This window comes from Rhododendron vialii, chromosome 10a, assembly GCF_030253575.1.
Source record: "Rhododendron vialii isolate Sample 1 chromosome 10a, ASM3025357v1".
NCBI lineage: Eukaryota > Viridiplantae > Streptophyta > Magnoliopsida > Ericales > Ericaceae > Rhododendron > Rhododendron vialii.
Window position 1 is genome coordinate 4,155,325 of NC_080566.1, and position 27,994 is coordinate 4,183,318.

The 27,994-nt window shown below is 37.9% G+C and overlaps 3 protein-coding genes, 1 non-coding gene and 1 pseudogene across 4 annotated transcripts; 2 read left to right on the forward strand and 3 right to left on the reverse strand.

Annotated features, from left to right (window-relative positions):
- Positions 1-4,161: 4,161 nt before the first annotated feature.
- On the reverse strand, positions 4,162-5,496 carry LOC131304142 (zinc-finger homeodomain protein 10-like). Its single transcript, XM_058331271.1, has one exon. It carries the CDS (start codon positions 5,288-5,290, stop codon positions 4,400-4,402), a length of 891 nt encoding a protein of 296 aa, XP_058187254.1. The 5' UTR covers positions 5,291-5,496; the 3' UTR covers positions 4,162-4,399.
- Positions 5,497-6,123: 627 nt separating this feature from the next.
- Positions 6,124-19,104, forward strand: LOC131302759 (small ribosomal subunit biogenesis GTPase RsgA 1, mitochondrial-like; annotated as a pseudogene).
- Positions 19,105-20,689: 1,585 nt separating this feature from the next.
- On the reverse strand, positions 20,690-24,699 carry LOC131304143 (signal peptidase complex subunit 1-like). The gene is made up of 2 exons (XM_058331272.1): positions 24,628-24,699; positions 20,690-21,124 (listed from the first exon to the last, which is right to left on the reverse strand). The coding sequence occupies exon 2, from the start codon at positions 21,122-21,124 to the stop codon at positions 20,846-20,848; it is 279 nt and encodes a 92-aa protein (XP_058187255.1). The 5' UTR covers positions 24,628-24,699; the 3' UTR covers positions 20,690-20,845.
- Positions 24,700-24,956: 257 nt separating this feature from the next.
- On the reverse strand, positions 24,957-25,117 carry LOC131305741 (U4 spliceosomal RNA). The gene has a single exon (XR_009193303.1). It is a non-coding gene; the product is annotated as a U4 spliceosomal RNA (small nuclear RNA).
- Positions 25,118-25,965: 848 nt separating this feature from the next.
- LOC131302760 (uncharacterized) lies at positions 25,966-27,994 on the forward strand. The gene is made up of 5 exons (XM_058329564.1): positions 25,966-26,058; positions 26,159-27,088; positions 27,185-27,245; positions 27,340-27,431; positions 27,800-27,994. The coding sequence occupies exons 1-5, from the start codon at positions 25,966-25,968 to the stop codon at positions 27,992-27,994; spliced, it is 1,371 nt and encodes a 456-aa protein (XP_058185547.1).

Genomic DNA, 27,994 nt, shown 5'->3' on the forward strand with positions numbered 1-27,994 from the left:
GTTGTATTGGATAGCTCATTATCGAAGGAGTTGGCTCGTTGGGGAGCACGGTGCTGTTGAATTAATGAGCACATTGGCTCTCAATAGAGTTCTCGTTGGGGAGCATAGTGCCAGTGACTAGGCATGTTGGCTCCCAATTGAGATGACTCTGAATCAATAGAGTGGGTGCAGAATAAGCCCAGTTTGGGAGATAGGGTTGAGAGTGTAGTAGATCAGAATCAATGGAGAGTTTGGATGCAGAGAGAGATTAAGGCCTAATGTTCGGTTCACACATGAGGGGGAGATTTGTTAGAACATGTGTGAACGTTGAGTCTCGCATCGGATAAATAAAAAAGAGTTGGACCTTAATATACAATTAGATGACTCACCACTTATAAGACTTAGCCTTTGTGAATATGAGTCATTCAATGTATTGGGCCCAAGTGATGTGGTGGACTCTCTACTATTACTCCCATACAAATTGGCAGGTCGATGCATCGGACAAACTCCCAACAAATAGATCCTAAGTTCGAAACTTATCGTCTACGTAATGATTAAAATATATGTGTTTAGCTTGCTAATGAAAAAGAGTTTAGCTACACGTGAGGGGCATGTTGAGAATATAAATAATAAAGTTTTTCCTCTCTCTAACAGTTAAGCTTTTAGATGAATTGGTGGTTAACAATCTAATATATACTACTCTAAACCATCATCACTCACGTCGGCAAAAAAAAAAAAACCAAACAAACAAATACTTATGGATTCTTGTAAACTTAAATTTTTTTTCTCTTTGTTTTGTGTGTTTTGTTTGTCTTTTTTGAATTTTTATTAGATTTGCTTTATAATTTTCGGATTTATCATCCGTCTCAACGAGAGGTGTATGAAAAGCAATAAATTATGACCAAACGTAAAAAAAACTCACTTAAGACGGAAAAAAGTATTACACAACTGTTTTTTTTTTTAAAGTGTCGTCTTATATAACTTTTTACAACATCAGTTTGTATTTTTATACTATTCCGATTCATCTCATCGAAATCAATGATTAATCTCAAAAAATTACGATGAAAAGCTAAACAAAATGTTACTCCTATGAAAAATGAAAAATAAAAAATAAAAACTGAAAGAAATTATGGACAAATAAGTTTACAAGAACGCAAACTAAAGTTCGTATGGACAAATAAGTTTAGAAAAACGCAAACTAAAGTTCGTACTAGTAATAAAAAAAAGCAAACTAAAGTTCGTACTAGTAATCAAAAAAGTTTTTGTGTTTGGTTACCATTTTACTTTAATTTTAGTTTAGTTTTCCAATAATTATCTTATTTCGTTCTACAATTATTACCTTATTTCTTCAACTCTCTCTCTCTCTCTCTCTCTCTCTCTCTCTCTCTCTCTCTCCATCCAATTATTACCCTTCTCTTCAATCATTACCTTATTTTTTACTTTCACTTGGGGAAAAAGAAACAAACAAACTAGCAAACCAAACAGGGCCTCTCTCCCTCCATCCAATTACTACCCCTCTCCTCAATCATTACCTTATTTTTTACTTTCACTTAGGGAAAAAGAAACGAACAAACTAGCAAACCAAACAGGGCCTTAATCCAAACAGGCCATGTACTGCTCACATCCAGCTAATTACCCGAGTCTGTCACAAAGTCAATATCCAGAGGACCGACCCATTACTTGGGGTAGTTGGGTGTTCAGAATCAGACGACACCAAAGATGCAACCCTTTACCCAAAATAAAAGTCTGATTAATTTAGTGACCTCACCAATAAACCACAAACCCCCCACAAACAAACAACCCTCCCAGGCCTCGGACTTAGGAGTTTGTTTTCTTCAAAGTTTTCATGTTCGAAACCTTCACGTATTATTGTATTAGTATAAGCTTTGCTTCGACTTTGACTGGACTCACTTCGAGCTGATGGTGGAATCGAACTCTCGAAATTAGTCATGGACTCGTGGTTTGCATAAGTTGATCCGGACGAGTTCTTGAATAAAAAAAACCGAAGGAGATATAAGAGAGTTCGGGTGAATTAATGGACAAAACTGTACTACTAACAACTCTTGCGTCAGCTTCCACTTAATAATTAATACTACTACTCCATTTATAATTAATCAAACACTCCTTCCCTTTTAAGGTAAGTTAAATAAAAAATATTAGAGTCAAGGGAAAGGAGATCTGCATGTTTCTTAACTTACACTGATTAGTGATTAATCTAATGGATAGGGTTTAGTTTTGATATATTAATATAATAATATCCACGGCCTACGTACAAGAGCTTATTTAAGTAATTAAAGTACACATTATCCAAAGCAGCCTATTACTATAACATGTTAATTTCAGGTTAGCCGCATAATGCAGGAATATTTACTATTTTTGCGCTCTTGGGTTGATTTCAATTGGTGTAACAGTGATCACATTGTTACACTAACACATTCCATAAGATATTACTATATGGTAGATAGACACTGAGGGTGAGTTTGGCCAAGAGCGGCTGAACCCGAGTGACTGCCCTATCCATGCATGTTTCAAATTTTTATTAGAATTATAATACTAGTTTTTTTTCTCAAAAAAATTGAATTGTAAAAGTTTGCCCCACCCAACATGCTTTTGAACAATAAAATATAAACATATGCCCAACCTGGAGTTTTTAAAAAAATTAATGCTATTTTTGTAGTATAATTTTTTAAATGTTTTGTAGCATTATCTTGCCTTTAAAATAAGAGTCGCCGACTGGACTGCCAATAAGTAGGAATAAAAGGACAGAAAAAACACACTTCAATACTTTACACTTTTCGATACACTTTCACATGCTCTCGTTCATTTTTCACATATTTTAATACATTTTTTAAATCTTAATGACATCGCATTGGACTATCTTTAGCATTTTTTTAAAATAAATAGGAATGCGCAAAATTGAACTATGCATTTATAGTTAAAGATGATCATGTCTTAGTAATTAAGTAAGTTTATCTTTTTTGCTGAGAAAAAAAAAAGTTGATTGAAAGGATATATATTTATCTATCTTGTCGGTAATATTTTTACAATTTGTCTTGAAAAAATTTAATACTGTCTTTGATATGTTGTATCTCTTTTAATAATTGCCCACCAACCGATAAATTTCTGGATCTGTCCGCTTTTAACTCAGGTGTCTCACTGTTTGCCTTCTTTGAAATATTATCGAAGTTGAATTATTATTATTATTCGTTTTGGAAGTAAATATCAAAAGTAAAAGTTTTCAATCAAAAAATTCAAAAATAGTTTTAAATGTTTTTTTCTTTGTCAACTTTTTTTTTTAACCTCAACCATTGTTATATAGTACAGTAGTAGTACATTTGTCACCAATGATTAAACTCAAAGTTTTACATTTTTTTTTATTTTATAAAATACTCACCGACTCAAATGTAATCCGAAATTGTATGCATCCCATTCAACAAACAAACAAAACCTATGCGCCATCTATCCCTTTTGCCGCTATTACTTCTGGATTTCCAAAACCACGAAAAAAATCAAAACGATGAAATACTTTATAGGGGGTGAAGAAAATGGCAAAATGATACCTACAGCTCAAAATCAAATCAAATTATCCACTAAACATTTCTGGATTAACATTAGAAATCCAGAAAATGCTCTTTCTCTCTCAGGCAATAGTACACATATCTCTCTCTCTCTCTCTCTCTCTCTCTCTCTCTCTCTCTCTCTCTCTCCCCCTCTGTATGTGTGGCATAGTAGAAAAGAGATTCGGTTTCAGAAATGGGAACTGGCGTACTGTATGCCGAAGAACAAATGTTCAGCATACTATACAATTAACTGCGAAAAGAAATAAACGAGATTCGGAAATTCTGTAGCGCAGCATGTAGTGCGACAACCGACCATCCATTTACAAACCAGATTGCCGAGATGGACAACTCTGATGCGCCACTGCAAGGTGCACTACATGCCCCGTTTTCCAAATAAACAGGCCAAAAAATACCCGTCAAATTTTAATGATCCAAAAAACAAACCAACCATCGAATTTCATGATCAAAGCAGATTGACACTGAAGAAGAACAAACGAATGCAAAAAATAAATAATTGAAAAAAAACAGACAAAAAGCAATGCAACAGCAGATCGGTACAACAATGAACAAACAAAGGAAAAAATTCTCCCGTGGAACAAACAGTCCCCTCCAGACTCCAGTGTTATCCTCAAGAACAAAAGTGATCTTCATTTATCACTAGTCATTAATTAGCTAAAACAAAGATCATCCCAAATTAAATGAGCACCTAGCTAATTACCATATATAAGACACATTAAGACCGGACTCTCTCTCTAGATCTCCCTCACTCTCTCTCTCTAGATCTCTAATAAAAGCAGTACTTAACTAGTAGTAGTAGTACTTATTTTTATCCATAATCTCAAAAGGATTAACAAGAAAGATTAAGAAGAAGAAGAAGACCCATTAGCAGCCTGTGCACTACCGCCATTGTTGTTGTCTTGGCCGTGATTGTAATTAGAAGAAACCGGCGGCATCGTGGCGGCGATTTCGAAACCGCTGTTGCCGTTGGCCTTGCTCTTCCCGAAAGTGCTCTTGTTGTTGTGCATCCAGACCTTGAACACCCCCTTGTCCACCCCGATCTCCCCGCAGAACCCGGCGATGAGCTCCTCGTCCTTCCTCTGCATCTTCCACCCCACCCGCTCCGCGAACTGCAGCATCCTCTCCTTCTGCCCCGGCGTGAACTTCGTCCGGAACCGCTTCCGACCCGAGCTCGGGGCGGAGGCGGTTCCCGGGCTAATCCTGCTGTCATGCTGCGGCGGGGCGGGACACGACAGTCCGGCTCCACCGCCGCTCAGGGCCAGCAGCATGTAGGAAGAGGAGATCGGGGGCGGGGACGCCGAGTTCGATTTCGGGCTGCTGTGGCCCCCGCCGCCGCGTGGTTGTGCTGGGGGAGGTGGGGGTGGGTGGTGGCGGTGGTGGGGTTGGTACTCGATGACGGCGGTGGAGGGCGGGGATTCCTCGGGGTCGCGGCGGTGGAAGTTGCGGTGGCAGCCGCACGCGGCGCATTTCAGCGAGCTGGGGTTCGCGGGGTCGGTGGAGGGGGAGGGCATGAACTCGCCGCAGCCGTCCACCGCGTGGCCGCCCATGGTGGCGGCGTGGTTCTTGAGGCATTCCTTGTACGTCACCACGGCCGCCGCGGGCGCCGGCGTTGGATTGAGGTGGCGCTTGAGCACGCCGTTTACTAGTGGCTTGATGGGATGGATCCGGGTCGGGGCTTCGGATTCGACTTCTGGGGTTTTAATACTGGCGTTGGTGGATATATTGTTCTCCATGGGTATTCCAAAATCATCAATTGCAGTTTTAATGGAGCAAGCGTTTTTTTTCTTAAGAGGTGATTAGATTTGTGGAATTTTTTAGGGTTAGTTGTTTATCCATGGATGAGGGAGATGGAGGAAAGAGGTTTTAGAGAGAGAGAGAGAGAGAGAGGGAGAAAGGGGAGAGTTGGTTTGATGATGATGATGATGAGGGTAGTGATCAAAGTTTTGTGGTTGTCATTCTTAACCATTTTATGGAGTACGGTAGTATTTTTATTCTTATATATTAACCCTGGTTGTAATATGGGGTTAAGTTTCTGACCCCACTTGGGTTATGTCATGTGGATAATAAATAGGCCTATTTACTGCTGCTTTTGTAATGGAGTATTTCGGGTTAAGACTCAACTCAATCAATGAGTCAATGTTCTCATTCTTTGACATGTTTTGACAATAAGTTATGACAAGACGTTAATCTAATCTTAAACTTATTAGGGTGTAATCCCTCAAATTAACTTGACTGAAATTCATATTTTCACTGATTTCTAAATATGTCATTCTTTTTAAATATATCAACCAACTAAAATAATACTTCGTACTATTTAACAGAAACTTGACCGTTGACATTTTAGTCGGCAGTCCATTTAGTTTAGCAAAATATCTCAAGCCCTTATCCAAACCAGTATCCAAATCTACGTAATTTAAACCCCTCAAAAATCAACCCAGGCATTCAACCCTTTTGATATTATTCCTTTGTTTTTTTTTACACCCAAAACTTAGATTTTGAACAGGTATTTTCTAGTCGTGATGGGTTGTTGATGATGGTGGTGGTCAACAAATTTTGACGGTCAATAATGGTTTTCAGTGTTACGGGAGGTGCAAAAGTTTTCAACATAGGTAACATAAAATCAAATCGGGGGTTTTCGAAAGGTCGCCAATTGGCATTGGTGGTGGAGTGGTGGCCGGTGAAACCTGGTGGTAATTGGCTGTGGATTTGATGTTGGTGTTGGAGGTGTTGGACAAGAGAGAAATTTGGTTAGAGTTGGTGGGTGGTGGTGAGGAGAAGCGTTGATGGTGGACATTGGCAATTTTCAACATCTGAGTTGGAGATGCTCATATATTAAGGGGGAGTTTTTACTCTAATTTGTGATTTTGACTAAGGGCTAGAGATGCTCTTACCATTGTTATGGTTAACCAAACATAAATCCGATGGACTAATTCCATATTCATCGATTAATTCCATTTTCCTTATCAGCTAATACTATATGCTATTTGAAGAATGACATAACACGAGAATTCGGAATTATTGTCCTGTGAAGAATTTAAAAAAAAAAATCCAAATAAAGCCAATGCCACGCTAGCTTGTTCAAACAATAATATGACTCATGTTGCAGTCCATATCGGTATGTTCTTATATTTTCCTCAGTGACAAATTAGGCATGATCCTATGCCACATAATCTTTCACCATAACCTATTACTTTCACACCCGATAAGCGTTTTCAATTTTAGTAGATTGAGATAATTTTGAAAGACGATTTCACGCTCGTCCCAGTGTTCAGGGGCATTATATGTGACCTAGGAGCGGAGGGACATGACTGAGTTAACCAGGATTTTGGCTTCACCGAGTTGTAATTAATTTTTACCCGTTTTGGACGGAAACATTAAGCTAGAGTGCAGGCAGAGTGGAAGCATTTACTGTGACTCGCCCTTATTCGTCAAAGTTTTTGCCAGTACAAGGACAGGACCACTTTTTTTTCACTCAACCTGACAATTGATTTTAAGCACCCATGTTCCATTCAACCCGAATTATTTATGGGACATAGTTACGGAACTACCCCTAGTCGAAAATGCTAACATCACTAATAGATGTAATTGTGTTTTGATATTCGATAAAAGTGTATTGGTATTTATAAAAATATTTTAATATTCGTGAGATATGTATTGATATTCAAATTTATTTAAAATTATTAGCATATTATCATCCATCGAGTAGGCGGAGGTCAGCAGTCAATAACTCAGAATGTCTAGCCAGCTCCAGCTTATGGACATCTCGATAATTCAAAATAAAGTCTGAGTAAAGCTCTCTAGAAACTAGCTTTATAGTCTAGGAGAAGTTGATAGAACTTGAGAGATTTCAAACTTGAAACTTTAAGAAAGAGCAAACCTCTATATCTCAAGTTTCGACCATCGGACTTGGATTGGCCCCGCATGTATATTTTACAAAGATCTACTTGGATGGACTGTTGCAATTTATGGCATAATCGTGGCAAAACTGTCTTTCGACCTAGATGTCTCTAGGTCACCCTTCTTTTTTTATTTTCGAGGAACATAGGCCACCGTTCATAACATCCCTAAATTTGAAGGCACTTTTGTCGGCTGGTGCCATTAAGGAACATTTTCTCGTAACTGATGAAACGACGTCGGCTGAACATACCAACCGGACATTATCACATACGCGAAGCTTTTGTCACATAATTCTTCAAAAAGTTCACGTGCTCGCGTTTTAACTTCTCGTATGGTGCTTCCACACTTAATTATTGATGCGCGTGAATTTTAGGATGTGTTCAACTATGATTCTTGTTTTTTGAATTAAAAGTGATATATTATAAGAAAATGATATGTTTCGTAAAACGAAAAATAAAAATTTTAAAGCGAGCCTTAACTGCTTGGAATGTGTTGCAAAGATGTTTTACGCGAATTAAGCGACTCAGGCGTGGAAGTACCGATCCAAATCACTTTTGACGTCTAATTTTTGGCGCTCATTGCATGGAAACCGAGAATTTAGCAATTAAATACAGCAACGATTAGGTTACTGATGGGTGCCACGAGTTAAAAGGTTTTACAGGTGTGGCGACACGTGGATGTCGAGCCCTTCGTTTCTTGCTTGCCACGTAATAGCATTTCATCGGCTTATTATATTAGTAGTAGATTTTTAATAATGAAAAGTCAAAATACTATCGCTAACCAGTCAACCTAGCAATGAATTATGCAGCAGACAGAGTCCTTAGCGGGGAATTTAAAAATAATCGTATGGTAGTACTAAGGCCCCGTTCCGGAACGCGAAATAAGTACTTATTTTTTAAGAAGGCAATTTCAAGCTAAAAAATGATGGGCTTATTGAAATCTAAAAATATGCATTATGGATCTTGTTTAAAAGATCTCATTGAGATCTTTAATACGATGCAAAAAAATTTGAAAAATTATTTTTCATTTACATTATTTTTGAGTTTGAAAATGTGAAATAAGTACTTATTTTTTAAGAAGGTGTTCTGGAACGGGCTCTAATTGACACCTACACTAAAATTCCAACTGGACCACGAGAGGCATTGACTACGGTGGTGGATGGTGTTATTACAATGCTACGAACACGGATGTCCGAATACATGCTAGCATGTGAGAAGTTTTTGAGGTGCAAATAGGACATGGGGCACGCGGTGCCTGGCGCGCATCCCAAACTATCCATCCAAACATATTTTAGACGTTTAGAATTTGAGAGAAAGAAAGAGAGGAGAGAGGTGTTCAACTGATGAGGAGAGAGAATATTTGGAACTAGGCCATCTAAAAACACGTTTTGACGATTCGGATGCGCTCTGGCTTCACTTATCCCGTATCCTATTTGCACGCAGATGTTTGTATAGTCTTTAGATGCACGTAGAAATTACACCCATCATGATTACCATTTTTTTATCTAGATCAGAAGTTCTGGCATCTATAAATATACAATTTTTGAAGTTTTTATTTCGTCCTCAGTCAATATTTTGTTTCAATTGAATCGTTGTTCCATCCCGTCAAATCCTTAAGTACGTGACAGACGGAGATTATGTTGAGCTAGCGTGGAGGATACGTACATTTTTGGCATTGCCTTCAAGTACTTCCTCCATTGTCCTCCATTGTCCTCGGTTTTTCTTTTATTTATTTATTTTTTCTTTCCTTTTTTTTTTGGTAATGTAGAGTATCTCAGACCAACTTATGCGCATATCAGACGAATCCCTACAGCCTCTCGCACATCCGTTTTACACACTTACACGTGGAGATGAGGTGACCCCAAAAGTTGTTGACAAAAATAATCAAACTTGAAGCCTTAGAATGAATCGAGCAAAATATCTAAATCTCATATCAAAACTACTTGACCAATCCCTTGGTGTTCTCAGTTTTTCTTTTGTTCATAAATACCAAGTACATTAGCGGGTTAGTGAACTTTTTGCATTGTCTTTGCGACTTGATAACGTAACCTATCGAATAAAATATTAGATTACTACAAGAGGGGTGTTCGATGTTACTCCACTGGTTAAATACAAAATCTATTAAGGGTGTAAATCGTGAAAGAATAATTTGTTTTGTAAAACGAAAGCTAAATAAGTAGTTAAAAATTAAGAATCTTAACGAAACGGGACCTAACGATTTTGAAGGTCATAATACTTTTAGATGATTCTCGTTAACCACTCGATGAACTATCCATGAAGCAAGAAAATATCGGAATAACAGGAGATTCTTTATATATGCACACTTTAACTAATGTTCTTAAATTTTTTCCCTCTGTAACTATTGTCTATGACTCTGTTGGATAGTTACATCACTTTTACAAGTTTTACACGGTCCAATGAACTGATTTTACCATTTCCAAGTTGGAACGAATGATCGATCATCACCAAATGTGATTCGTACATATCAGGGATGTGTTGACATAATCAATCCCATCAGACGTTTATGGTAATGGTTTAGAGCAGGAAAAGTATGGATATGTTCCTTATTGATTCCATAGTCAAAAGTGTCTGACGTCTGGCATTTGAGATTTTGGATTTTTTTCTGTGCACAATTTCCGGTAAATATTTTTTATATTTCTCTATTTTTATCTCTCCACTATTAGCTAAAATCTCAAAACGAACATAGTCTTAGTGAATTTTTTCAGAGGTGCTCGAGCACCATCACATGATACTCTATAACTTTTATCCACTCTTTTAGTTTTGTTCTTATTTGAATTTTTTTCCCGTTTATTCGTTTTGCATCAAATTTTTTTGGCTTTTCGATTTGGAAAAGTTTTTTTTTTTACTTTCACCCAATTTTTTTTAACAAGTACCACTTTTAAGTTTAACTTTTTTTTTTTACTTAAAAGTAGTCATTGTTCAAAATACTTGGGTAAAAGCAAAATTGTTTTATTTTTCCAATTCATCTCAACAAGACGAATCAAAAAGTCAAAATTTTTTGATGCAAAACCATCAAACGCAAAACAAATTCAAATAAGGACAAAACCAGACTTTTCTGAAAGTCTTAGGGCCCGCTCCTGAACTCAAAATAAACTAATACTTATTTTTTAAGAATGCAATTTCAAACTCAAAAATCATATGCTTACGCAAATAATTTTCTTATAAATCTGGATCTTGTTTGTTTGATCAAGATCTTTTAAACGGTGCAAAAAAAATTAAAAAATTATTTTTCATTTATAGTATTTTTTAGTTTGAAAATATAAAATAAACTACTTATTTTTTAAGAAGATTTTTAGAACGAGGCCTTAGTGGAACACCCAAAAAATGTGTGTAGATAAAAGAGTATTAGGGCGACCACTAAAAGTCTAAAGCAAAGTTCCAAACTGCGCCGGGTAGTGGTGTACTGCTCGAGTGCAGGTAATAATATTCCTTAGGAACAGGGTAGCTTTTGTACAAATATTTTTTTTTATCAGCAATAGTTATGTACAATTTATACGTACAATTTAGGGGAAAAGGAGATAAAAATAAATTCGTTGAGTTATTTACAAAAGGAGATAAAAATTACAGAGATTCGAGATATTTATTTATTTTCTTAAACATTTTTTTGGTATCTAATTTTATTTTTTCTAGTATGATTTTTTATTGCACCGTTAGTTGAAGTGCTCATAAATCAACCAAAACAAATAGTTACAAAAACAAAACAAAAAAATGCTTGTTTAGTAAAGTACCATAGGCTCACTACATGCTTATTGGAAACTGAAGTATTCCAATTAAGGAAATTGTAGATTAAATGTTATGAAAACGATGATACCTAATATACCCGGCCAATTTCTCATAAATTAAATTCACTTTTACAGATCGATCCTGAAAAATAGTGAAAGAACTCACCCATGTTGTTTGCAAAAATTCATGCCTCAAAGTCCAAATATATGTTGCGCGCAGTGTATCAATAAAAAAATGAAATTCCGACATCGATCATTCTTCGTACTCCTAGGTTTATATTGGAAGGTACATGCTCCATCGGTATTTACCTATAAAGTTAGAACTTGAAATTTTCAACAAAAAAGAAGAAGAAGGGGGATACGTGATAAAGATTTAACTTTTACGTTTAAGGGTAAATTTAAAATAAAAGAAAATAAAGATCATAAAAAGGTTGTAAGTGATGGAGTCGAAATTCAATCAGAAGGTGTAAGTGTTGATAGCTGATCTAACCCACATCATTTGGAACCAAGACCATCTCACCCCAGTAATAGTTGATGTTAACTCCCTTAGAATAATCATTGTATCTAGTAGACAATAAAAAGACATCCATGACCTTCAATTTTGCTTTGGTAATTCACCTTTTTAACCCTTGTGGGTGAGAGAGTGGGAGTGAATATATAAAGCGAACAATATTGTTGGGTTAAAAGAAGTTCATCTCAAAATGTCTTTGAACTTTTTTTTCTCGGTTTTCATAGGGGGTGTCGATAGGTTAGTGAGTTACTACATGAGATACCGATATTGCAGTATTAGCTCGGTCAACTCTAGAACTTTTTGCCTTTCTTCTACCCTTTTTTTTTTTTTAGGGGTAACATAGGGAGACTTTTTTTGCTCATTTTAATGTCAATTAAACAACAAGAAGCTACAATTGTGCAATCGGTTGTCGTTTCAAAGGGCACCTCTGCTAATTTCATCTTGAATGGAGAATGGTGCTTGCCTTCTTACTAATCCTAGCTACCTTAATTAATCATAGTCCTTAAGTTGCAATGAGTTGTCGTTTTGATGTGAACTTAACAATAATTGCTTTTAGAGGAAATGTCTGATTTGAAAGGGACATCCCACATTGTGGTCAATTTCCCTTCTCAATGAAGCTAGTATTACTTTGGGTTAAACGTTAGTTAAATCTTCTCTTAAAAAATGATTTCATTTAACTTAAAAGACAGTTTACTTAATTAAGCGAAAGCTTAGTTTGATTACATCTCATTTGAAGTACATATAAGACAGTTTACTTAATTAAAGCAAAAAGCATAATTTGATTACATCTAATTTGAAGTACATAGATTAAGTTCCAAAATATACGATTAGAACTTCGACTTCCCAGAACATAAATTCAGTCGTCACGACATGAAATCCAGGGTTCGCCGGCTTCCTCTCTAATTCGGAAATGATATTGTTCGATGGTTGGTAAGATTCTTCTCCTTCTTCTTCAACAACTGGCATCATTGGGGCAGGGCGGGCCAGTCCGCCAAATCACTATCCAAACTCGTCTGCGGGCAGGGCTGAGCGGACTTTTTTCTTTTTGCGAACTGGGCTGTGTTTCTTAAGTTGAAGCCCAAGCCCGCCCACGGGCTAGCGGGCCAAAGTTCGGGGGGGCTCACGGGATGGGGCCGCACAAATTTTGAAAAGAATGGTGGAAAAATGGAAACTTAAAAAGTTTGCATGAAAAAACTACACCCCTAATTTTTTTTTTGGTAAATACTACACCCTTAAATTGTTGTTCCTCAACAGAAAAAGACAATGATTAAATAATAGAAGTAAATAAAAAAACATTCAAACATTCTTCTTCTTCTTTTGCCTTGGAACATTTGGATGGAAATGGCATGCAGTACAGTTGCATATGCCAAGTCTTCAACAGCATAAGGAATGAATGGGTATGCTCCCAAGGCCACTGATTTTTGGGCTATCGGACGGGTCTTGCGGGCGGACTCACAGGCCGGGTTGAGTAAAAATTCATAGGTCCAAGCCCGACCCATGAAAACTTCGGACTGGACTATCTCGCCCATTGGACGGAATCGGGTTGGACAATAGTCCGATGGACCGGGCGGGTTTCGGACGGGTCGCGGTCCTTCGGAGTAAATGATGACCCTTACCCTTAACAAAAGGAAATGCTATGAATTAGGGGTGTGCACGGGTCGGGCGGGTTGGGTTTGACCCTGAACCCGTCCCGACAAGTCGGGTATCAAAATTTTCAAACCTGCAAACCGAACCAAATAGGGGTAGAAACCGTCCGCTAACCGTTTGGTCGGATTCGGTCCGACTAAAATCCAATACTGATCTTCATGAATTGGTCGTCTTTGGTCCGTTTTGGTCGGGTTGGGTAAGAAACATAGCACTCCGAACCAAAATCTAATTTTTAACAGAAATGGAACCTGTACCCGCCCGAACCACATGTTCAGCCCGCCCGAAACCCTTCGGATCGGATCGGGTCGGGTCCGCGTGTGAGCGGCTTTTTTGCACGCCCCTTACTGTATGAATGTCATTTCAGCGGATTGCATGCTTTAAACTTCTGGAAGGAGAGAGAGAGAGAGAGATTCTTTGGACCCCCGCCCACTATTTATGTGCTTTTGGAGGGATCACGAAGCAAAGAAAAGCCCCATTATTTTTTAAGTCTTATTAATTTGGGAAGATATGAATGAGGGGGGAATGGGTGACCATACTGTAAACCTAATCCTTTATCTCTCATGCCTTTTTTGCCCCAGTGAAAAATAGGATAAGATTGTGAGAGAATATAATCTCTTCTGTTGGACTACCGAAAGGGGTAGATTAGCAGCTCCATCCCTAGCTAGCCCACTTGAAGAAAAAGGTGAATTCAGTTCAGAGCCAAATTGACCCCCCACAAAAATAATTGCAAATCCTTAATGATGTGTTTGAAATACTTTTTGAAAAAGCAGTAGGGATAATAAGTGGAGAGAGATAAAGAGAGAAATGATTAAAAGTATGGGGAATATTTTGAAAAATACTTTTCAAAAAGTGTCCAAACAAGGCATAAGGCTGTGTTTGAATTTTCAAATATATGTGGAGGAAATGAATAGGAGAAATGGAAAATTTTAAAATAAGACATTCGACTTCATTTATTTTCCTATGGGAGTTAAGCGATTAGAAAACGGAACAGATTTTGAAATGTAGAAATAAGAAGGCAAAATAAGAAGGTAAAGAGTTAGTGGAACATGGATTCTTATCGGGTAAAAACTAAGTACTTATTTCGTTTGTGGAACGGGGTCTGAATATTCATTTTTCACAGAAAAATCAAGATCCAATTACTTTCTAAGAAATACTTCAATTAATAACCATTTGTCTTGATCTAAAGATAAGACGGGTGTTATCCTGCGCGGATGGAACTTATGGTAACGTGAGTCGGTTTTGAAATCCTTGTAGAAATATGCATATTTTTTCCTTGGAACTTTACATATTTAAACTTGCCCTAAATATTCCACCAAGACTACAATATTTATCTTTCACATCGTCAAAAATGATCTAATTGCAATTAAATGTGTGAGGTTTTAGATATTTGATTCCGTCGTCCATAAAATATAAAGCTCATCCTCCCCTCATAAAAATGCTAGTAATTTTGACCAACTAAGAATGCGAAATGACATGGATAAATAAATAAATAAAAGAATGCGAAATGACGGGCCCAAAAACACCCAAAATTCTTGATCTTCAAGTTTTAATGGGCCATTTGGGTAAGTGCTGGTGTGTTCTGTTGTGCAGTCTTGAAGCCCATGTTGGGGTCTCGTGATCTGATTGGAAATTGTTGCCTGAATAAACGATCGGGAAATTCCTCGCCGGTCCCATATTTTGTATTGGGTTTTGTGTCAACCCTTTTTTGTCGCGCAATCCCATATAGCCCTTTTCAAACATGTTCTTTTCTAGTTTGCCCTCATCTACTTACGCGGATAACATATAAACATGTGGTTGATGAGTTTTTTTTCGACGAACATGTGTTTGATGTTGACATATGCTGATGTGGATATATTTGTTACTTTTTGCATTACAAAGTTTAAAACTCAATAGTATCTTTTATTATATATATCATTTTTTTTTGTAAAATTTATATTTTTAGAATCTACTTAAAGAGATTTATCAAATAAGACTCATATTGAATAGAAAATTACGTGCAAATTTTTTTTTTTTGAGAGTGTGAATTGTGAAATTTTTTGATGTAAATTGTGTAGAGTCTGTGTGAATTCTGCATTTAAAGAGGTGTGAATTGTTTCATTTTGGATGGTGAATTCTTTCATTTTAGAGGGGGTGAATTTTGTATTTAAGAGGTGTGAATTCTTTCATTTTATAGTAGTTTGTAAATTGTGTGTCTTGGGGAGTGAATTGTGATGTGTGAATTCTGCATTTTGAGGTGTGAATTCTTTCATTATAGTTTGCAAATTGTGTATTTTGGGAAGTGAGCGGTTTTTGGTGGAAGCTGAGTCGACGGGGATTCCACTCACCTTGGCTCTCAATAAGTCGGAGCTTGTTGATCAAGAGGTTCGGTTGTTTCGTTATACGTTTTTGAGTTAATGATGTTTAATTCTGTGTTTGCATCAGTTTAGGGTTCATTGATATGGTAGCTAGTATTAGGCTATTAGGAATTTGATTTTATGTTGCGCGCCTTGCGCCCGAAGTTGGATTTTAAGCACACTGACTGCGAATGCTTGACTTGTGCTTTTTTTTTTTTGAGCTTTAATTGCCTTTATGTATGAATTTGGGGTGTATGTGGGATTCAACATTCTCAATATCGTTTCTCTTTTAGGCTTATTAAAAATTTAATTTTATGAGTAGTGTAAGTCATATGAAGTTTGTCGGACCGCTTTTCCATCATCTCTCTTAAAACCAATTGGTGTTAGGGAGAGCTTCAATTAAGTTTTTTATGGCATTTGACATTGCAACCGCAAGTTTGTTTTTAGAGCGGTTGCAGGGAGTGTAAACAAATCCATGGGGACACTCCGAGCCCAACAAAGTTGAAGTTGAGAATGTATTTGGATCAAGGACTTGGGCAACAAATTAGTACTCCGTAGTAAAAAGTAATGGAAAAGTTCAAGGATTTGTTTGAACACGAAGAGGAAATGAATCGGTTTCTTGTTTTGTCACTTATGTTTGGGTTGGTACGATAGAATATTTTTTTGTGATTTTGATTTGCATTGCAAATTTGATTGATTATTTGCAACATAAGTTTAATGGCCTAGGGAACTGACAGCACGCACATCGGAGCAGCCAACCCAACACCCTTTTCCCTCTGCATTGATTGTAAAAAGGGGATCCAAATTTGATTGTAACGATTGGTTGGTGTAAGGTTTAGTTTAGAGACCAAATGGGTGCTCCATTTGATGTGGTAATTGTTTGTTAAAGTATGCCTTGAAGTGTGAAAAAATGCAAAACCTACCCAACCCAACACCCTTTTCCCTCTGCATCCCTCCCTCCCTGCTAAACCCAGCAGCACCAACTGTGGCAAGGGTGTAACCATATGACCAAACATGTTAGCTGGGGTTGCTTTATTTGATCAATTGGCCAGCTAAAATGACTCATGTCGGTTAACATCTCGCAAAATAATCTCACTAAATTGTTAAATGCACATGCTTTAAGGCCATGTTTGACTACCTGTGCTAATGGTGAAGGGATATATAGTCAATTAGTTGAGGATTTGTATATCTGATTTTTTTTTTTTTTAATTTCCTCCCGCTTGGAAGGAGTAGATGGGGGGGGGGGGGGGGGGGATGGAGCATTCAAATGACCTCTCACAGGATTCGTAACAATTCTGGATCTAATCCAGCCAATCAACAAGTACCACATGATAATATGAGATGATACCTTAATCCCTTGCAAGCATGATTTTGCTTGGTAAAGGTTTGTTATGAAATTACTTGTTGGAACTGATGCATTGACATTTACCCCTGTTTTCAAAGGATTTGTTGTATGTGTTTGTGTTACTCTAATTGTTATTTTTTCTGTTGGTTGTTGAATCTTGTAAAAACCTTGAGATGGATTTTGCAGTCACTAGAGGCATGGAAAACTAGGCTTCGCAAGTGGGCTATGAACCAATTTTTTTGCAGTGTTGAATCAAAACATGAACTCGATACTCCTCAGTTCACTTTGAGAGAACAGACCTCTGTAATCGTGGGTCCAAGCGGTGTAGGAAAATCCAGTCTGATCAATGCTTTGAGAAGCCATAAGCCAGTTCTTGGTGCCACTGAAGTGGATAACTGGTTTGATTCTGTAGAGGTTTGCTGTCTTTGGTCTTATGATATTCTGTTGTCTTGTCTACATTGTGTGTTCCCAGTCAGTCATTTGTTCCCCTTATTTGTAACCTGCTTCAGATGTTAGACAGCAAGTGGTTTGAAGATCAACGTGTTGGAGAAGTGTCAACAAAAAAGTGGCAAGGGGAAGCATACTACTCGCAATGTCTCTCTACTTCCGCTATCTGGAGGCGGGTATCTTGCTGATACTCCTGGGTTTAGCCAACCTAGTTTAATGAAAGTAACAGAGCAATCACTCGCCCAATATTTCCCAAACTTTGTGCATTTGCCTTTTCGTTTGTTTACGTTGTTGGTCTGCCGGTCTCTGGCATCACGTCGTTTGTTTGTCTTCATCTGCTGCCATTACTTTCCTTCACTCTTCAGATCCAGAGAATGCTAGAGGATAGTGAACCCACAAAATGCTCATTTAACGATTGCTTGCATGTTGGTGAACCGGGTTGCGTTGTAAATGTTGATTGGGAAAGATATCCATACTATTTTTCCAGCTGCTTGATGAGATAAGAATCAGAGAGGAGTTTCAGTTGAGAACAATTGGAACCAAAAGAGAGGGAGACGTAAGGTATGATCCGTAGCTGAAACTTATGTGTCATGCTTGTCCGTTTGGTTTTGTGCTTTATATTTTGTGGCATTTACTAACTCTTGCCACGATGCGATTCTGATCACTTCGAAGGAACAGGCTGGAACTACTGGCTTCGTTGAGGTTGTTCCTTTATCTGTTAGTCTCCATGTAGTCTTTTTTTTTTTGGTTGGCAGTCTCCATGTAGTTGTTCAGGATATAAACTTCCAATCCCTGAGAAAATGTTCCTACCTCATCGTTCATGTTGGAGTTTGCAGGTATCTGAAATACTTTTAGAATTGTTAGAAAATCCAGGCATACTCATTTTTTATTGTCCGAAGAAGTACATTAGCCAACTATTTGTGGATATTTTCATTACGTACATAAAAAAAATAAAAAAAATTGCAATGATTTTGGACCATTGTGAGTAAACTGCGCTTGAGAAGTCCTGATTTTAGATGAAATTTGTTTAGCTTTTGTGATTAACTTAGTCTATTGCCTTGGATGTGTGTTATTACATGATTCTTGTGCTGATTTGCCTCTGTATTTTAATGCCTGCAGATACAAAGTGGGAGATATGGATGTCAAGCAAGCTGAACCAAGGTTGGAGCGTAAGAAGCACCGGAGACAATCTCGCAAGACGGTCAACCAGTCAATAATAGAGGAGCTGGACGATCTTGATGACGACGACGACAACTTGCTAGATGATTCCATACTAAGAGCCTTGAGGCATGAAAGCCAGTAGGAAACATGTCTCATTCTATACGCCATGCCTAGTTTCTTTACCTGTTGATCGATCAAACAAAATAATAGGAAGAACACATTGCTCTACCCCGGTTTACCATGGAGGTTGAGTGGTTCACAAAGTGCAATGGGAAGAGATGAGGATTTGCCTTTAGAAATGGAGCAAAGCACTTGCTCGATGAAAGCTAATATTGATAGAAGGTTGGATACAGAGAATCAATCAATCTGCATACGACGGTTTTCCGCACTCATGCTCCACTCATATGGCAGAGTTGCGATTGTCGACACTTGCAATCTATAACGAATGCCTTAGAGCCTACGGTTTTCTTGCAATCTATAACGAATGCCTTAGAGCCTACGGTTTTCTTTTACGTACGCTACACTTGTGTTGATTTGAAATCGTAACATTTTAGTTTCTGTAGTGCCTTGGTCCTTGGAGAATCGAATCCGGTGTACATACCTAAACCTCCTACTTAGTAGGCTTCAATGGCAATTTTGTACGTGCACAAACTTTTAAGCACACAAATACTAGTATTAGAAACGAGAAAGCAGCTTCGTGTGAGCTCTGGCCTCTTCTCTGTAGGTACAGCTTTCAGTGGACGGACATTTGCTTTCTTAGTCCCTTAAGATAATTAACTGCTACACAAAAGTTAGGCGGACGACCCCCACCATTTTCTACATCTTGTAAGTTAGATTGCCTTCAAGAACTGCAGGTTCATCTGCTGCAGGGCTTGGGTTGTATCTCAAATACAGGAACAACCATTTTTTCTTTAGCGCATGCTACAGTTATAATGTACATCATGTCATCGTCTAACGTGGCACTGTGCATCTCACTATCTAATGTGGCACTGTGCATCTCACTATCTAATGTGGCATTGTGCATCTCGCTGTAAAACCAATTACATGTGATGTGTGAGCTGCATCATATGATGTGGTCGCTGTCATATAAAAATACTCCACATGAGATTTTCAAAGAGTCCTAAAAAAATAACTTTGAAATTACTATGATTTTGAAAAGAGAGAATTTAGCACATCCTATTCGTACAGTAAGGGTTGGAATTTGAATTGAAATGCTGGCAGGTGGTATATGGTGAATCTTTAGCGTCCAGACATGTCTCAAGGAAAAATCTCATAAAAATGTACATTTACGCTAAATTCATCTAAGAAAAAATTTCACCAATCCTGAAATATAAATTTCTCTCTCACAGCAATAAAATCAGAACTATGTGGGCATATGAATCTGGTATTGAATCACCACACCTACAGGGATACAATCTGAAGAAAAAAATGCCGGCCTCATGAGACCATATCTCTATTTGTTTTACTGACAAATTCAACTAATTCATATGTGCACAGCTTAATGCCTCGTGTTAATCAAAACACAATACATACATGCATACACACATAAATACAGTTTGTTTCAAATGAAGACTTTTTCCATATTAGTTAAAATGCGGACCTTCCCATTTCTGGATCAAAAATTGATAATCCGAACTGTTCAATGTGTTTAAAACGTGATTTTTAGGATACCTGCAAGAAATCAGGAAAAAAGTGACCGGAAAGAACTTGATCTTTGCAGTTTTTATCCCATTGAACAGTTCGGATCATCAAAATTTGATCCAGAAAAAAGAGGTCCGCACGATCCGCGTGTTAAGAGGTCCTCATTTGAAACGTACAGCAAATAAATAGATACAGATCTGATGAATGGTTAAATCCTGTACAAGGGACAACAACAAAGCCAATGCATCATGCATGTGAAAGCATAAGAACTACTGAACCATCGACAAAACTGAGATCCATACCACATTGAAATGACTTTTCCCCATGGATGGAGGACCGCACTCCAATAATCAGCGAAAAGAACTGAACGACAGGTATAATCGATACCCAAGCAAATTAAGGCCAAGATGAAAGCCCCAAAAAGAAATCCTTCTGTAATTGTATAAAGATGTAAAATCAAGGCTACAAAGTTGGCCCATTGAGCAAAAAAGCACAGAGACAGATACCTATTACATCCGGAAAGTCCTTAAAACCTAGAGGCTCATTACAATTAGTGAAAAAGACCTACTTCTTATTGGTCTTCTTCTTCGAACTAGAATTAGCTGCATGCGGCTTTGGATGCTTTTCAGCCTCACTTGGATCCAGCCAATTGAGAGGGTGTTGATTGAAGAGAGGCCAATTGGGAACAGTGATCAAAGTGGTGATAACTACCCCCGAGGCAAAAACTAGTAACATTGTCTGGAATGAACCCAATGCATAGCCTGTTGCAAATGCCACCACCGCAAAACCGACAAGCAGAATTTGCATCAACTGCTCTGCTAGCTTCTGCCCTTGCCAATCCATCTAGGAAGAGGGACGGAGACAAAGACAGACACCATCAACAATTAGTAAAGAAACATAATGGATTATATTCCTTCTGAAATCAAGTCCAAGAAATGACACTACGAATCTTAAAGAAACCATTCTATCATGCATGTAATAAGCAAACAAACATGCTCGATAGTACAAAATAGAACAAATTTTAACTTTTCATGAGTTGTTAGAAATGACTAAAAACGAATATAGCGAGAAAGACTGGGATTATCAGAGCACTTCATATACTATATGAAGACGTATATGGATTAGATACCCTACACTAGAATCCTAAATCCTATTTAAGTGGAAAATGGAAATCATGATCTCGAAAGGAGATCTATCTAGTTCACCAAGAAAGACAACGATGACTGAGACCAAGGCACTTCTCATACCAGACCAACCCACTAAAATGCAAATAGGGATCAGAAATGTGGTCAATATCACGGCACACCACCAGGCATTTGAAATTCTTTTTGCAGCACAAGAAAAATAGAATCAGCTACATGTGTTGTCCTTCAGAGACCTCTGATGATTCTAATCTCCTGGTTGATTTTTTATCAACCATATGATCAATTACAAATATTTAGAAGAAGCCTCATTTTCTTTTTGCGCTATCTTATTTCTTAGTCATTACCCCAAAATTGCCCACCCCCTAAGTACTATGCTAGGGTGGGACTTGGGCCGTCAGACACTTATTTCCTAATCAATTTGTATAAAAAAAATAGGTTTGGCCCCAAGCAGAACTGGCCTTCAAAACTTTCTGCCCATGCTACATTGGGAAGTCTGGTTTGCCAACTAATCGGGCTTCAAGCTCAGCCACGACAAGCTTTGGCAGGCACACGTCAACCCTCGTAGCAATCCCCTTAACCATGACTTATTTTATTTTACGCAGTATAAGCATAAGAGCATGTACATAAGACTCTTTACTTTCCCTTTCTCTTAAGTAGAGAGTAAATCCAAAAAAAGTAACCAACACCAGCCTAGGTACTCTCAAAGGTATTATACCTTTGGCTGCAGAGGCTCTGTAACTTTGGAGAGGGATTGTAGCATAGTTAAAGATTAAACAATTAACATTTGAGTTTCTCTCACCTACTTTATCCCCCCCCTCTCTTTACATTCATACCTATCTCAGCCATTTATAAGCAATAAGGCAATATATTAGTAATGAAATCCAGAGAACATAGAGAGCTTTGCTGCAGTTGTGATGAAAAAACTGTCGAGCTAAATTATAAACCTTACATTTTGAGTAGTTATTCTACCCATCATTGGTGCACTTGGTCTAAGCTGCGTAATCTATCAGTAACAGACCAAACAAATAGAGCAATCATTGCTATGCATCTAAATTATCCATTTTATCAATCTGTAACCATGCATGAGATAACACTATGAAAGAAACAAAACAAATCCATCCACCACAAATACACTCCCACAGAGAGGGAGAAAGTCTCGACAAAGGGAGGGGCAGCCGAACCCTTGATTAGGAGGTGCAAGGATTCTAGCCAACTAGCCTAATCTTGTTGATTCATCAAAATCATTTAATTCCACAGACAAATACCCCTGCTCACCCGTTGTCAGACAAAATTGCGGACCTTATATGAATTCTGGAATCCCACACTGGAGGGAGAACAGTTTGATACAATGGTGATACCGAAAGGAAGTTTACGTCAAGTTGAGTTCACTTTGTCGCAGTTTATGAAGCACACACGGGTATGGGATACGGATACGGCAATACCTAAAAAAATAGGATATGGATACGGTGGGGATACAGGTGTGAAAATCATAGGTTTTTATTATTATTAGTCTCCTACTAGGGATAAAAATGGAGTGCAAAGAAATAAAAAGAGTAGTTGAATTGCCAATATGAAGCATTAAGCACGTGTCCATGTCAAAAGTCATTTCAGACAATGAGAACGCTAACAAAAGTAATACAAAGCATCCAACATTCAATACATGCCAAAAGTCCAAAACAAGAAGTGAAAATTCTATTAATATCCACTCATATCAACTTTCGCCTTCCATTGTCAACTTCAATTGCATCCCCTTCGCCTTCATCGGTAAATATTACAGCTTCTAATACTATATTGTATATACTATATTTATCTATTTTCCACTTACAAATACTGTGCACATATATAGCATATATCCATGTATGTCATAATAAAGAAATAGAGAGAGAAAGAAACAGGGAGAGACCAATCAAGAGAGAGGGGAAGGGTGACAATTTGATTGATTTCGAGAGAGAGAGAGAGAGAGAGAGATTTTATGGACAAAATCACAAAAAGGCATTTGCACTTACACTGCTTGAATACTAGATAGTGGTTTCAAACTTTCAGAACCATCAAACGGTCAAACCCATCAACATAGAAACCATGAAGAGTATCAACTCTATACCAACAAAATCAGGCCCTTAAAAATTGTGGGGTGAACCTCTCTTTCAATGTGATTAAAATTCATTGTTCTTTTTAAAAAAAAAAACCATATACGAGGACTAAATCTCTCAATTCAGAGGGCTTAAGACCCTTTGCTCCAATAATCTATCCACATTCTCTCTCATTCTCATGATGTCACAATTATGATGGGAACGCAGATCGGCAGATAGCGTAAGAATATCAATATGTTGACTTGTACTGCAGCAATCTTGTCACTGGAAGGTCTACGGTTACAATACAGAGTTAATAATCTCCTAAGTAGCACGGACACGGAGACGGACACGGGACATGGCAATTCTAAAAAGAGAGATGCTAGAGGCACATCACCTCAAAGGCACATCAACCACACCCCTCTCACATACAGGTGGGTCCCGTTACAGTGGGACCCACCTGTATGTGGGAGGGGTATAGTTGATGTGTCTCTGGGTGATGTGCCTCTAGCACTTTTGTTCTAAAAAAATGGGGACACGGACACAGCGGGGACACGCCGCGCGCGCGAATGTGTGTATATATATATATTATAATTTTTTTTCTTTTCTCCATGCTTACATTGCAAAATGTAAATAATGAACAACTTTACCGTTAACATTCATATTTCCCCATAAATACTAACCATTAGTAGTAGTTTTAACATTTTAGCACCCATTGAGGAAGACATGTCCTATATGATTAATGTATGAGATTAACATGGTTCAAATAAAATAAAATAAAAACAGTATGCAGGTAAAAAAACAGTCATCCTTTTAAAGGCATAAATACATATATATACAGTTAATATAAATAAATAAAAAACAGTATGCAGGAGCAGTTATACATATATATATATATATATATATATATATATACACACACACTAATATATATATATATACACACATAAATATACACACATATATACAGAGACACATAGAGAGAGAGAGAGAGAGAGAGAGAGAGAGACAAAGAGGAACGAGAGACAGAGGGACGACAGAGAGAGAGAGAAGCGAGAGAGACAAAGAGGAACGAGAGACAGAGGGACGACAGAGAGAGAGAGAGAGAGAGAAGCGAGAGAGAGAGAGATACCCGAGAGAGGAGAGGAATCTGAGATCTCCTCGTCGTTGTCTGTCTAGGGCTTGGAATTTGAGAGTATAAAGTGAAAATGAACCAGTCGGCCATTAATATAGGTTTTAAAGGCAAAATTACAGTTTAATCCAAAAGTTTTAAATAATTTCATATTAACACCAAATATTTTTAAAAAAATTATATTTTGACCCCAACCGTGTCCCCTATCAAAAAATAATATAAATTATTAGACATGCCACGTGGCGTGTCCAATACATATTTAGGCGTGTCCCCGTGTCCAATACGTGGATACGACGCCCTTTTGGAGTGTCGATGCTTCATAGATAATCTCAGCTAAAGAACTAAACAATATTTGAACTGAATTGCAGGTCTTTAACCCAAAAAAGGAGCCTTTATAGAAAGGAGGAATTTGGGTGTAGTTCCCAAATAGCAATAGACGAGCCTTGGTTAAAACCTCAGTGCCTGCGTCATTGCCTCCTAGCACAAAGATGCAGTGTTCTAAAAGTCGCTAGGCGATAGTCGGGCGGCCGGGCACCGCCTAGCGCATAGGCTGATTAATCGGTGCCTAGACATTCGGCAGATTTTCTATTTTTATATTTTTTTAAATATTCTCCTACCCCCTCCCTAAGTTTTGAGTGCAAATATAACAACATAAGTAAAACAAAACATTAAATATGACACTCCAATAAAAAATTATACCGCCAAGCCGCCTAATCGTCTGCCTAGCCCCGCCTATTCCACCTAGCACCTAGTCCTTAATTTTAAAAACTTACACTGCCGAGCCGCCTAATAGCCTCACCTAACCGATTAATTGCGCCTAGCAACCGATTAATCGGGCCGACGCCTAGACAACCGCTTAGGACCCTAGGCGCGGCAGCAGGGTACCGCATAGGCCGTCTTTTAGAACACTGCAAAGATGGAGAACTTAGTCATCCCAAAGCCTCCTCTCATAGACCCCGTTGTTGTCAAAAGCGCGCCTAGGCACCAGGCGAGGCCCAGCGCACCTCTTGCACCTTGAGGTAGCCCAGGCATAACGACTTTTAATAAAGCGCAGGGTAGGCACAAAAGGAGAGGAAAGGCGACAAGGCAAAAGGCGCAAGAAAAGCACGCTTCTTTTAAAATTTGATCTCAGCCCTAGGATTTTAAAGATCTTACCCTCGCCGTTAGATTTGAACCAAAAAACCACAAAAGGGTCTCAACCGACTGCCTCTCTCACTCAATCTCTCACCGCCAACTGGTCTGTTGTTGTCGTCGATCTCTTCAACTCTCTCGTCTCTCTCCTGACTCTTGAGGTATTCTTCTCCCCCCTCTTCTTTCTCTCTTTTCTCATACGTATATATGTATGAGAAGCAAAAAGCAAAATCACGAGAGCTCAGTTACCAATTTGGCTTCTTTGTAGCTGATTTTTACCTAATGTCAAGGGTTTTAAAAGTAAAAATAAGTTTTGGAATTCACAGAGTGTATTAGGCAGCTTTAGGCTATTTACTATGAGCTAATGTAAATTGAACTTGTTTTTTTTTTTTGCTTTTAGATGTCAAGCGAAGATACTACAAATAGAACAAATCCCACATGGAAGTGTCACAATTTGGTAGATCCCACGAACACTAATAAATTTAAGTGGAATTTTTGTGGCAAAATAACAAATGGCGGGGTTTATTGGGCAAAGAAACACCTTGTGGGAGGTTATAGGGACGTGTTAGGTTGTCCAAGATGCCTACCCGAGGTAAAACTAAAAATTCATGATTATATGGGAAAAAAGGAAATATTGAAAGAGCAAATGCAAATGATATCGGGTATTAATGATTATGGTACAAAGGGTGATGATGAAGATGATGTTATGGAGATTCCGATTGGGGCGGTTGGGCGAGGTAAATCTGTTCGAGGTAAATTCGTTGGAAGCAGTCAAGGCTCCGTTTCTAAACCTATGCCAAAAATGCTGAAGACTAAAGGGTCTATAGATGTATTTTTCACACCTAATCCAGATGTTGTGGTGAAAAATAGGAAAGGAAAACAACCAACAATTGATGCGAATGACCCATACAAGAAAGAACTAAGAGATCGTGCGGTGACAAAATTCGCAAGGTGGATGTATGATGTCGGTATTGCTTTTAATGCAGTTAAATATCCGAGTTTTAGGACCGCAGTTGAATCTATTGGGCAATATGGCCCGGGCATGAAACCACCAAGTTACCATGAGACATGGGTCACCTATTTAAAGAAGGAGGTGATTAATACTAATACTTTGCTGAAGGATCACAAAGAGGATTGGGTGAAATATGGATGCTCTATAATCGCAGATGGATGGAATGATAGGAATCACAGGAGCTTAATCCATGTTTTGGTGAATTGTCCAAATGGAACAATGTTTATCAAGTCCATTGATACCTCAAGCTATTTTAATGATGGAAAAAGGTTGTTTGAATTTTTTGACAAGTATGTGGAACTCGTCGGTGAACCCAATGTTAGTCCAAATTGTCACGGATAGTGCCTTAGCTAATGTATTAGCTGGTACGAATTTTATCTATTATATTTCATACTAAATGTTAAACATTTGTAGGTTGTACTTTGTAGTAATACTTTCTTTTTTGTTTCAACTTCTAATAGGAAAGTTTTTGCAAGTAAAGTGACCAAATCTTTATTGGACACCATGTGCGGCTCATTGCATTGACTTGATGTTGGAAGATATTTTCAAGATACCACATCTTAAGGCAGGTTTTGAAAAAGTCATTAGGTTTAATGGTTATATTGATGCCCGTTCAGATGTAATTAATATGATGAGGCGTTTTACAGGAAAAAAGGAAATGGTGATGCATACAAAAACAAGATTCGCAACTACTTTCCTCAGCTTTATCTAGGATTCATCAACAAAAGAACAATTTGAGGAAGATTTTCATTTCAAAAGAATGGACATCTAGCAAATGGGTAAAGGAGCAGTTAGGTAAAACTGTGGCAAGATATGTTATGTTGGCTTCTTTTTGAAATAATATTGTCTATGCTCTTACGGTTGTTGGTCCTTTTGCGAAGGTGTTGAGATTGCTTGATAGCGAGAGAAAGCCTCCCATGGGATACATCTATGAGGCTGGCAAAAGAAGCCATAGCCAAATCATTTGGCGAAAAGGTTGAAAAATACCATGATATCTATGATATTATTGACAATAGGTGAGCAATCCAGTTGCATCGTCCTTTGCATGCTGCGAGACATTTTTTGAATCCGGAGTTCTTTTACTCAAACCCACAAGTTGAGCAAAATGTTGAGGTTATGACAGGGATTTACAATTGCATAACAGAGTTGATAGCAAATGAAGAAATACAAAATAAAATCACTTATGAGATGATTGTTTACATGAAAGCTGAGGGACATAACTGA

Coding starts and splice junctions, on each gene's coding strand:
- LOC131302760 (XM_058329564.1), top strand. CDS start 25,966: ATGTATGAGAAGCAAAAAGCAAAATCACGAGAGCTCAGTTACCAATTT. Junction 27,089..27,184: donor AACTCGTCGGTGAACCCAAT/GTTAGTCCAAAT, acceptor AAACATTTGTAG/GTTGTACTTTGTAGTAATAC. Junction 27,432..27,799: donor TTACAGGAAAAAAGGAAATG/GTGATGCATACA, acceptor TGAGCAATCCAG/TTGCATCGTCCTTTGCATGC.
- LOC131304142 (XM_058331271.1), bottom strand. CDS start 5,290: ATGGAGAACAATATATCCACCAACGCCAGTATTAAAACCCCAGAAGTC.
- LOC131304143 (XM_058331272.1), bottom strand. CDS start 21,124: ATGGATTGGCAAGGGCAGAAGCTAGCAGAGCAGTTGATGCAAATTCTG.